At 35.6% G+C, this 12,479-nt stretch overlaps 1 protein-coding gene across 16 annotated transcripts in view; it reads right to left on the reverse strand.

The window, feature by feature from the left end:
• PIKFYVE (phosphoinositide kinase, FYVE-type zinc finger containing) overlaps window positions 1-12,479 on the reverse strand; it is an 89,535-nt gene that overhangs the window by 8,081 nt on the left and 68,975 nt on the right. For 14 of the 16 annotated variants that reach the window (XM_023541927.2, XM_064286736.1, XM_064286742.1 and 11 more), the window contains 7 exons: window positions 8,077-8,174; window positions 5,513-5,677; window positions 4,139-4,198; window positions 3,291-3,467; window positions 2,386-2,489; window positions 1,533-1,661; window positions 83-344 (listed from right to left, as the gene is read on the reverse strand). In XM_023541927.2, the coding sequence (XP_023397695.2) occupies window positions 83-344; window positions 1,533-1,661; window positions 2,386-2,489; window positions 3,291-3,467; window positions 4,139-4,198; window positions 5,513-5,677; window positions 8,077-8,174 (995 nt within the window). The remainder of the gene's footprint in view (window positions 1-82; window positions 345-1,532; window positions 1,662-2,385; window positions 2,490-3,290; window positions 3,468-4,138; window positions 4,199-5,512; window positions 5,678-8,076; window positions 8,175-12,479) is intronic. The other 2 variants (XM_064286737.1, XM_064286739.1) reach the window with 2 other exon arrangements.

Raw genomic sequence — 12,479 nt, forward strand, 5'->3', positions numbered from 1 at the left:
TTATTAGACCAGATTCAGTATAATCTTCAAAATCTTATTCTCGCTTCAATCATGAATAAAGAAGGTATGCTTATTGACTTACCTATAATTCCAACTACCAGCTCATTGCTGGTATCATCTCGACCAACCAGTAAAGAATAATCTATAATGAGGTGACTAGAAAGGAAATGAGAGTCGCTATGGATAGACGCTCTCAGCACAGCTTTGGAATGAGAACGGATATACAGTGGGTTGTCTCGAACCATCTTTAAGAGATTTTCATCCAGCAGAACTACATCACAACTCTCTTTCCCAGTATCGGTTTTCACATTTCGATTCCTAAGAGAGCCCTTCAAATCAAAAACCTAGTAGAAAGAAAATTATAATTTATGTGTGAGTTGCTACGCATGAGTATTATGTGCAATTTAAAAAAAAAAATAGATTTCTTATGGTTACTATCATTGCACTGACTTTTTAATTCCGTTTTATAATTTAATTATAATTTTTATAACTGTCATTACATAAAAAGCCCATTGCCATTGAGTCAATTCTGACTCACAGTGACCCTACAGGACAGAGTACAACTGCCCCATAGGGTTTCCAAGGTGGATTCAAACCGCCGACCTTTTGTTTAGTAGCTGAGCTCTTAACCACTGTGCCACCAGGGCTCTTGTCATTAAATACATGCTAAAATACCTGGTAGTATAACTGTGTCATTTGACGTTAATATCTAGGTACTCGATTACTGAAACATTTCAAAAATACACTGGCCAATTTAATCAAAATTAAAATACACTAACAGGTAACTCCAAAAATATAGTTGGATCATTAAACAGTTTAAAAAATAGCTGCAAATAATCTTAGGAAACTTAAAAGCTTTGATACCAAAATTCAGTGCAATTACTTTATGCCAAAGCAGAGCCAACATCTCTAGGAAAATGTAGACAGTAGGAAAAGCAATGGACTCAAAGGTCAGGGAACCTGAAATGTACCATACAGACCAGCATGGTCAGCTTATTCCTGGCTCATGATAACCTAAGGAGCTAGTGCCAGAATGTAAACCAACCACATCAGTAAGCACACTTTAGTTCTCCTGACAGTCTTCTCATAGCAAGACCTTCTCAATAAATGTAGTAGTACACTGAATTACATTCTAGCCCAAGCTCCTTATCATATACTGGAAACGGTTCAAAGATCAACATTTTGAAGAATCTAGACCAATCTGAGTTCTAGGAACAGTTGTATGACTCTGATGAAGTGCTTACCTTCACTGGGCCAGAGTTTCATCATCTTTAAAACTGAGACTGTGGAATTAGATCTGCATTCTTACTCTACAATTCTGTGATTCTAGGATATTGGACTTATTAAATTTTAGGACCAGTCTACAATATTCCTCTTTATTCTCTCCTTGAAGGCCCAAAATGTTAAATTTGGCCTAGCAACCAAAGTTAAATATTTACTATTGAATACAATGTTGCTGATTTATCATATGCAGGAATTAGAAGTACAAACTGTCCCATTAACTGGATGCTTTAACAGTCCAATATCCTTACCTGTGCCATCTTTCTCCCATAGAAAAGATTTTCCATGACAAGGAGGTCTAACTTCTTCTCAGTGTTATTCTGAGAGTTCTTATAACCAATTCTGTAAACTCCAAGAATTTTGGCCAATGCGGTGGGCCTCTAATCAAGAAAAGATCAAAGTAAAGTCTTATTAAAAAGGATTATTTGTAATTGAATACTGATATCTATATGATCCATGTAATATCCATGCAATATCAATATCTACTGATAGAGTTAGTCAGACATAATCCCCTCACCCATCACAGGAGCAAGCACAGCAGCAATGCCAGTAAAAAACATTAGCTTCTTAACACTCTCCCAAGGGATAATCCTTCACAATTTCTCAAATTCACAAATTTTTTTATGACATAAAAGCTCAACAATAATATCCAATAAACCATAACTAAAAAAAATTAAGTGGCTCCTCCATACTCTTACAGGGGGTTATTACACAATCACAAGTGGGCAAACCTGGGCTGCCAGCATTCTCTCTCTCAACTAAGGGACCCATCCCCTCATTTCTCAGCACACATTTCAAATTTCTGTCTCAGTTAACTTACAAGTTCCTAAATGTGCAGATTTCAACCCGTCTTAATGTTTTTATTTGGCTTTTATATACTAACTAAAAGCAACTTGCTCGAGATCACTTGGTACCTCTCTGGCAAGGGTATGAAAAAAAATTTTTTTTTAATCCCTGGATGCTATCCCATCTCAATACATAGCAGAGATCCAGTCATGCACATCCTGTTTTCATCTTACCATGGGGAAAACTGTGCCATTAGCCCTCACCCTCAGGATGTACCAAAGGCCCAGTAAACTCTGATTACAAAGTTGGGATTTCTACCTTTTGTTGAACAGCATTTGTGATATAATTGAAGTAGTGTGGTGCAAAGTCGAGGAAAGACTGGACTTCCAGACGAGGCATTTGCTTCAAAATGAATCTATCATCTAAAAGGCAGAAGTTTCATGTGTTAACGCAATCACAGTATATTCTGAGATAATCTACAATAAATCGCTCCAAATATCCCAAATACTTTGTTGTTTTAAGCTTTTAAGAGATATTTTCTGCTGTCACACAGAAAATTTTGATCAGAACACAATTCTGAAATCACTGAAGGGTGGGAAGGGATCCTGAGGGTTTACAGTTAAGAACTCTCTATTCTTGATAGTACAGTTAAGAACTCTCTATTCTTGATAGTAATTCATAGCTAGATGTTAATCTAAGTTTTAAAACTACTAAATAAAATTTTATAAACTCCTCTGTTAGCAACCCAATAAGTCAGAGAATTATAAAAGTTCTTATCAAACAACATCCATCCTGCTGCATTTTTTCAAATAATTTCCACTTCAGTGGTTACGTGGAACAGACTGTGAAGTACAGATGGTCATAATCTTCTGTAAACCTTTGAAGGTTAAGAACTGGGCCTTCCTGTTTTCAGGTTACATGTTTTTATTCTTATCTACTCTCTTCAGCTGTGAGGTACCCTTATGAGTTTTCCATAAGTTCTCTTATTATTTACATTTGAGAACTCAGGACTAAACGTAGTAAAGACTTGAGCAATGCCTTATCTCATTACACACATTGTATGTGTATATTCTTTTAATTATTTTACTACATCCTCTCAAGCATAAAAAGGAAAACAACTCTGACAATCTATAATGTCATACTATGTCAATTCAAATGATTTATAAACTACTTGAGGGGAAAAATGGATACTACATAATTAGTAAATGATTCAAAAGGCTTACCTTCTGTCGCATAGAAAGCAGCTCCTGATTTGCCTCCTCGGGCCTGCCATGGTGATGAGTGGGAAAGGGAACGAATGAAATCGTCTTCACTGCTGCCTAGAATCACTTCACGCATCTTATGAAACTCTCCCGCGTAGTAGAGGCGACAGTAAAATTTGGCATTAGCATCGGAAAATTCTAAAAACATAAGTAAAAAATAAATAAAATATCTTTTATTTATGAATCAGTAATATCTTTTCCTCCCCCTCTAAAGACATACAACCATTAGCTTTCTCTGCAATAGCATTTTTCATGTTAAGTCCACATTTCCTGTTTAAAGGCCAAAGTTCTGTTAAAATGATCTGGAGGGATGATCAGAGCATCTTATGATCACCCTTACATATTTTCAGGAATTTCAAATAAAAATAAGACCCAGTTCTAATTTTACACTGGTCATTATATTTTAATCATTATAACATAATTCTTAAATAAATGTCTTATAATTTACTGTCCGTGATATCACTCTGGATGATCATTTTTATTTATCATCACATACACACAATTCTAGATGCTCTATGGCTTCAGATTACATGATTGATATTTTTAAATTAGAAATTAAATCAAATCATAATTTATGAATTTATATATTAAATTATAATTTTAAGTTAAATTCATAAGTTAAATAAATTTCCAAATTAAGCCATTTATAATTTATAAACTAAATTATAAATAAATCTCACACCAGCACGCAATGTGAAATAGAATATAGAAAGGTTACCTAGTATGAAGCTAGAAGCCTCAAGTAATATTAGAACCTGCTCAGTTATAGTCTCTGTCCCCAAACGGACAATACATTATTTCATACTTACGAAGCTCCACATGAGGATTTGTGAGTTGTTTCTTTTGTGTATCTCCTCCATCTGCCTCATCTAAAAGGTTTAATATCATTAGCAAAGGCAAAGTTTAAATAGTTATCAGTTCACTTTTTTTCTTTTTTCCCTGATATAACAAGAAAAATTAACAAATCAATAATAAAGATATCCTGGTCAAGCCACAATCAAACTATCATTAGATACACACTTAGAGTGTGTAAACTATTACAATAAAAATACATCTGTCAAAAGTCCAATTTTTAGATTAAAAAAAAAATTGGAAAAATTGAGTTGAAGAATTTTTCTTATGTTTAAGTGATTCCCGTGATAGGAATACGCTAACTCAGCTCTTAACATCAAGAAGTTCTATGGATTCTTTATCAGAGTTTATAACCAGTTTCCCCCGTATGGAATAATGCTTCCCCAATAGTACGTGATGCTTCTTTTATTGTGCTAAGCCATGCATGCAGTATGTAAAATACACTGGGATCTACTTCAGAGCTATTTTCTGTCTTTAACTGACCTCTGGCAATTCTTACATCAGACCCACTCTGTTTAATTGTTGTAGATTTGGAATACATTTTAATATGTAGAAGAACAAGTCATCCCCTAAGTTTCACATTTCAAAAACTTTTTTTCAAAGTACCAGTGCCTTCCCAGGATCAAATTATAAGCACCCACAACCCAACAGCAGTCTACAGAATACAAAGTAGATATCTTATTTGCTAATGAAAATTCACTATACAATGAGTATTTTTTAAACTACTAATTCATGATCTAACCCAAGGGTCACCAAACTATTTCTATAAAAACCCAGATGGTAAATATTTTACTCTGTTGCAACTACTCAACTTGCCAATGTAACACAAAAGCAATCAGACCATAAGTAAATGAACGGGCATGCCTGTGTGCCAATAAAACTTTATTTACAAAAACAGGTCAGCATAGTTTGCCAAATCCTGGTGAAATCCTATCTATACTCCAAAGAAAATATCAAAGTGAGTATGGACATAATAGCCTCAACCTTCCAGGGACTGGAAAAGAAAGGAGACATCTGAGGAGGTAGTAGAATGAAAACATTTAACTTACATGTCAACCCCAGTAAAACCCAACCAAACCCTCTGTAATTTTTGAAGACATTATTTTTACCACTTTACAGGTAAGTTAACTAACAAAGTAAGTGATCCTAATGAAATCTGAAACAAATGGACTCTCCATGCCCCATGCTTTTTCTATTCTACCACAGTGAAGTGTGAAAAGAGAGGGAAGGCCCTGGTTTTGGCAGTAAGAATTATGTACTTGCAACTATAAGGAGAATTAAGCAGCTAACATAAAGCCTAGAGTGAGCACATTTGGTTTCCTTTAACACACCTTGAGGCTCATTGCCTTGATTCTCCGTCCCCTCCTTGCCCGTCTGCCCAACCTGGTAGTAAGCACTATCTGCTCCACGTAAGGTCTCTCTCTTCTGGGAAGAGAGGTCAGGGCTTTTCCCTGCTGTCCCTCGGAAGAAGGACAACACTCCAGAAGCCTTTTTGGCTAAAAATAAGAGGTAGCATATTAATTTTAAGTACAGGTCACTGCAGTTAGAAAAATAAAAAATTTTCAACTCATTCCTTTGCTAGCAGTAACCATTATATGAGGGTAATAAATATAAGTAACACTGATACTTTTGTTTACATAGATTATTACTCCATATGTTTTATCCTTTTTTGAGTAGTTAAGTACCCTTATATCAAGAACAGGAAAACAAAGCTCAGATAGTTCTCAAATGTGAGAAATTCTACAGAATGCCTTTCAAAAATATCTTTCAAAGACCAAAAAAAAATAGTAAAACCCCAAACCTGTTGCCACTGAGTCGATTCTAACTCATAGCAACCCTGCAGGACACAGTAGAACTGCCCCATAGGGTTTCCAAGGAGCAGCTGGTGGATTCAAACTGCCAATCTTTCAGTTAGCAGTCGATGACTTTAACCACTGCGCCACCACGGCTCCTCTTTCAGAGACAGTCATAATATATTATGCAACAAAATTAAGTTAGGGCTGAGTTCTTGTAACATTACAATATAGTTAATTAAACTAAAAACAATTTTACAGGCTTTAAGAATTTACAGTTAAAGGCAACGTATTCATATCATTTGTGTTCCTACTTTTCAACACTATAAAATACAAGATTTTGCTCTTAGCATCTTTCAAAAAATAAACTATAGAATGACCAAGAGTTTTACAAAAGTTTGTTCTATAGCTTTGTTCTTAGTTTTGAGCTTTATCATATCAACAGTTATGTGTGATTCTAATCTTAACTCATCATTTACAAAATCCACAGAAAACGTTAATCACACAGTACTTACTTAGGATGGCAGACACCATAACTGCCTCCTTAACATCTATCCCTCCCTTGTTCCTTGCTAACAGGAATAACAATTTCGTTTGAGGCAGCAATGTGTAGAACCCCAGCAAATGGATCATGATTTATACAAGCCAACCAGGACAAAGCTGCTCACTACTATCTCAATCTTCTTTGTAGTTAGGAATGACCATGAGGCTCAGTTCTGACCAATGAGGCTGAAGGGACAGCCTCTGCTTTCCTAATAAAAGGGAACAACTATTGCCCACACCTCCCTTCTTCCTGCCTCAGATTCAGACATTAAATGAGCATCTGTGACCATGAGGAAAAATGAGAGAACCTTAAGAGAAATATCCCCAATATTGTCACAACATTGCTAAGCAGCTGAGCTAATGTCAGCCACAGCCCACCTCCAGATGTTGTCATTTGTTTAAGCCTCTACAGTTAGTTGAGCCTCCTGTTTATAGCTGAATGCATGCTCACTAACAATGTCAGAGAGGCCTGAGTCCACATCCAGCTCCACTGTACAACCTTGAGCAAGTTACTTACTCTTTCTTAGTCTCAACTACCTTATCTGAAAAATAGGAATATGTCAAATAATCTTTATGGGATTACTATGGGATTAAAGGAGTTACTGCATGAAAAGTTTTCACAGTGCCAAAAATACTGTTAAAATTCAAAACAAAGTTAACTGCTTATGTATTTCTTAGGTTATACCCTTTAAACTGAAAGCTCTAGGAAGGCAGATGCTGGGTTTTTTTTTTTTTTTTTCTTTTACATAGACCAAGAAGGGCTTAGGAGTTTCAATAATAACTTAAACTGATGTTTTAAGTTAAGACTCAAAAGAAGAAAAGCAAAACATGTTTAAAGATAGATAAAAATTTTTAAATTGATATACAGGCAGTCCCTGGGTTACAAACATCTGACTTATATACAAACCCGTAGTTACGAACCAATCCCCTTAAAGCTTATTATACTAAAACTTCAAGGTACATACAATGGTTTGTAATAACAAATGGGTGCTATTTGCGACACATCTAAACATTATTATTACTGTATTATTATGTTAAAGATGTTTTAGTGTATCTGGAAGTGTTGCTTTAATGTCTTTATGCATAGAAAGGTACACTACATACCATATACTAAGACAAACATTTGACTGACGGCAGATATGAACCGTACTTACTGTTTTGACTTATGTACAAATTCAACTTAAAGACAGATGTAGGAACAGAACTCATTCATAAGGCCGGGACTGAGGGTATTTTAACACAAATAACACACATCTTCTGCCTTTGCTTGCCGGCCACACCCTGCCTGCCCAAGCCAGGTACCTTCACAAACCTGCCATGCCAATTTTCTTCCACATGTAGCCATAAAAAAAATTAGCACAGCACACTTAACAAAAATACCTTGAGGGGTGGGGAGGGGAAGGAAAACCAGACAAACAAATGCAGAAGGTGCACGTTATTTGCATAAAAATAAGTAGTAAGTCCTTGCCAGAGGGAATTTCTTCTTTAAAGTGTTTTCTTCTTCATACCATAATTACCAATAAAATTAATCATGAATACTTCTCCCTTGGTAATCTTACTTGGTTGTGATTCTGCTTCTGATGTCCGGCTTGTCTGTCCTCCACTGATGTCAGGTAATCTAATAGGGCTGCTGCTCTTTGGTCTGCTGTCTAAAGTACTAAAATGAAAAACAAAGAAAAGTAGGCTTTATATTATTCAGATAGAAAATAACAAGCACAAGGTAACCACAAATAAAGTTAACAAATCTACTCATCAAAATAAAGAAGAAAAACAAAGTCTCAGTAAACACAGAATCTACAAAAATGAAAGAAATGAAAAAAAAATACACAAAAGGAATTCAGTGCAGAAGAGTAAGAAGAACAAAAACGTCAGCATCACAAAGTGCTACAAAATGACAACAATAAACTCACACCTATCAATAATCACATTGAATGTAAATGCCTTAAATGCACCCATGAAGAGACAGAGAGTAACAGAATGGATGAAAAAAAAAAAAGGACCCATCAATACGCTGTCTACAAAAGACACATCTTGGAAACAAAGACATAAATTTATTAAAAATTAAAGGATGGAAAAAAAATATATCAAGCAAACAGCTACCAGAAAAGAGGAGGAGTGGCAATACTAATCTCAGATAAAATAGACTGTAAAACAAAATCCACTATAGAAGACAAAGAACGGCATTATAAAACAACTGAAGGGATAATCCACCATGATAACATAACCATGATAAATATCTATGCACCCAATGAGAGGGCTCCAAAATACATAAAACAAATTCTAACAGCACTGAAAAGAGAAACTGATAGTTCCACAACAATAGTCTAAGACTTCAACCCACCACTCTCGGTAAAGGACAGAACATCTAGAAAGAAACTTAACAAAGATACAGAAGATCTAAAGGCCAAAATCAACCAACTTGACCTCACAGACATATACAGAACACTCACCCAACAGCAGCAAAGTACACATTCTTTTCCAACACACATGGAACGTTCTCCAGAACAGACCACATCTTAGGCCACAAAGAAGCCCTCGACAAAATCCAAAACACTGAGATAATACAAAGTATCTTGTCTGGCCACAATACCATCAAAGTAAAAATTAACAGGAAGAGCAAGGAAAAAAAAAAAAAAAAACCTGGAAACTGAATAATACCTTGCTTAAAAACCAGTAAGTAACAGAAGAAATAAGATGGCATCAAAAAATTCCTAGAATCAAAAGAGAATGAAAACACATCATACCAAAACCTTTGGGGTACAGCAAAGGCAATGTTCAGAGGTCCATTTATAGCAATAGATGCAAACATCAAAAAAGAAGGGACAAAATCAAAACATTAGCTATACAATTCTAACAAATAGAGAACAGCAAAAGAAGCCCACAGCCACCAGAAGAAAGGAAATAATAAAGATCAGAGCAGAAGTAAATAAAATAGAGAATAGAAAAACAACAGAATCAATAAAACCAAAAGTTGGTTCTTTAAAAAGATCAATAAAATTGACAAACCACCGGCCAAACTGACAAAGGAAAAACAGGAGAGGACGCAAATAACCCAAATAAGAAATGAAATGGGGGACATTACAACAGACCCAACTGAAATAAAAAGGATCACAACAGAGTATTATGAAAAACTATAACAAATTTGAAAACCTAGAGGAAATGGACAAATTTCTAGAAACACATTACCTACCCAAACTAATACAAACTGAAGTTGAAAATCTGAACAGACCCAAAGCAAGAGAAGACATTGAAAATGAAATAAAAAACCTCCCCCCGCAAAAAAACCTAGGTCCAGATGGCTTCACTGGAGAATTCTACCAAACATTCAGAGAAGAGCTTACACCAGTTATTACTTCAACTATTTCAGAACACAGAAAGGGAAGGGATACTTCCGAATTCATTCTATAAAGTCAGCGTAGCTCTGATACCAAAACCAGGCAAAGACACCACAAAAAAAGAAAATTACAGACCAGTATCTCTCACAAACATAGATGCAAAAATTCTCAACAAAATTCTAGCCAATAGAATTCAGCATCATATAAAAAAAATAATATACCACCACCAAGTGGGATTCATACCAAGTATGCAAGGATGGTTCAACATCAGAAAATCAATCAACGTAATCCACCACATAAACTGAAGAATGACGTGATCATCTCAATCAACACAGAAAAAGCATTCAACGAAGTCCAATACCCATTCCTGATCAAAATCTCAATAAAATAGGTATAGAGGGAAATTCCTCAACATAATAAAGGGCATTTATAGAAAACCAACAGCCAACATTATTCTTAATAGAGAACGGCTGAACACATTCCCCTTGAGAACAGGAACAAGTCAAGGATGCCCTTTATCTCCACTCCTATTTAACATTGTGCTGGAAGTCCTAGCTACAGCAGTAAGGCAAGAAAAACAAATAAAGTGCATCCAAATTGGTAAGAAAGAAGTAAAACTGTCCCTGTTTGCAAATGATATGATACTATACATAGAAAACACAAGACTCCACAAGAAAACTATTGTAAATAATAGATTCAGCAGAGTTGCACGATACAAGATAAATATACAAAAATCAATTGGATTCCTATACACCACTGAAGAGAGCTAATGAAAAGGAAACCATGAAAATACCATTTATAATAGCCCCTAAAAAAATAAAATACTTAGGAATGAATCTAACCAGGGATTTATAAGACCTATACAAAAAAAAACTACAAGAGACCTACATAAATGGAAAAACATAACATGCTCATGAATAGATAGACTCATCACTGTGAAAATGCCAATTCTCCCCAAAGCAATCTACAAATACAATGCAATCCCGATCCAAATATCAACATCATTCTTTAAAGAGACGGAAAAACTAATCATTATATGGAGAGGAAAGAGGCCCCGGATAAGTAAAGCGCAATTGAAGAAGAATAAAGAGGACTTGCACTACCTGACCTCAGAACCTACTGTACAGCTACAGTAGTCAAAATGGTCTGGACTGGTACAAAAACAGACACATTGACCAATGCAACAGAATTGAGAACCCAGATGTAAATCCATCTACCTATGGTCACCAGATCATTGACAAGGGCCCCAAGTCCATCAAATGGGGAAAAGATGGTCTTTGTAACAAATGGTGCTAGCAAAACTGGATGTCCATCTGCAAAAAAATGAAACAGGGCCCATACCTCACACCATACACAAAAACTAATTCAAAATCGATTAAAGACCTAAATATAAAACTAAAAACTACAAAGGTCAAAGAAGAGAAAATAAGGTCAAAGCTAGAGGCCCTAATACACAGCATGAATAGGATACAAACCATAACTAACTATACACAAACAGCAGAAAATAAACTAGATAACTGGGATCTTCTAAAAATTAAACACTTATGGTCATCAAAAGACTTCACCGAAAGAGTGAAAAGAGAACCTACAGACTAGGAAAAAATGTTTGGCCATGACAAATCCAACAAAAGCCTACCCTCTAAAATCTATAGGAAAATCTAACACCTCTATAATAAAAAGACAAATCATCTGATTAAAAATAATCCAATTGAAAAACAGGCAATGGATACAAACAGACACTTGATCAAAGACGACATTCAAATGGCTAACAAATGTATAAGGAAATAATCGCGATCACTAGCCATTAGAGAAATGCAAATTAAAACCACAATGAGATACCATCTCACCCCAGCATTACTGGCATGAATCAAAAAAACAGAAAATAACTAATGCTGGAGAGGTTGCATGGATGCTAGAACTCTTATGCACTGCTGGTGGGAATGCAAAATGGTACGATCATTTTGCAAAACGAATATGGCACTTCCTTAGAAAGCTAGAAAAAGAAATACCATATGATCCAGCAATTCCACTCCTAGAAATATAACCTAGAGAAATAAGAGCCATCATACAAATAGACATATGCACACTCATGTTCATTGCAGCATTGTTCGCAATACCAAGAAGACGGAAACATCCAAGGTGCCCATCAACAGATGAACGGATAAACAAACTATGGTACATACACAATGAAATATTACACAATGATAAAGAACAATGATGAATCTGTGAAGCATCTCACAGCATGGATGAATCTGGAGGACATTATGTTGAGTGAAATAAGCTGATAACAAAAGGACAAATATTGTATGAGATCACTACTATAGAAATTCATGAAAAGGTTTACACATAAAAAGAAATAATCTTTGATGGTTACAAGGGAGGGGAGGGGCAGGAGGGAAAAAAACTAAATAGACAATAGATAAGTGGTAACTTTGGTGAAGGGTAAGACAGTGGTATGCAACACTGGGGAAGCCAGCACAATTTGTCCAAGGCAAGGTTGTGGAAACTCCATAGACACATCCAAACTCCCTGAGGGACCAAATTATTGGGCTGAGGGCTCTGGGGACCACAGTCTCAGAGAACATCTACCTCAACTGGTATAACACCGTTTATAAAGAAAATGTTCT

This window comes from Loxodonta africana, chromosome 6, assembly GCF_030014295.1.
Source record: "Loxodonta africana isolate mLoxAfr1 chromosome 6, mLoxAfr1.hap2, whole genome shotgun sequence".
In the NCBI taxonomy this organism is placed as follows: domain Eukaryota; kingdom Metazoa; phylum Chordata; class Mammalia; order Proboscidea; family Elephantidae; genus Loxodonta; species Loxodonta africana.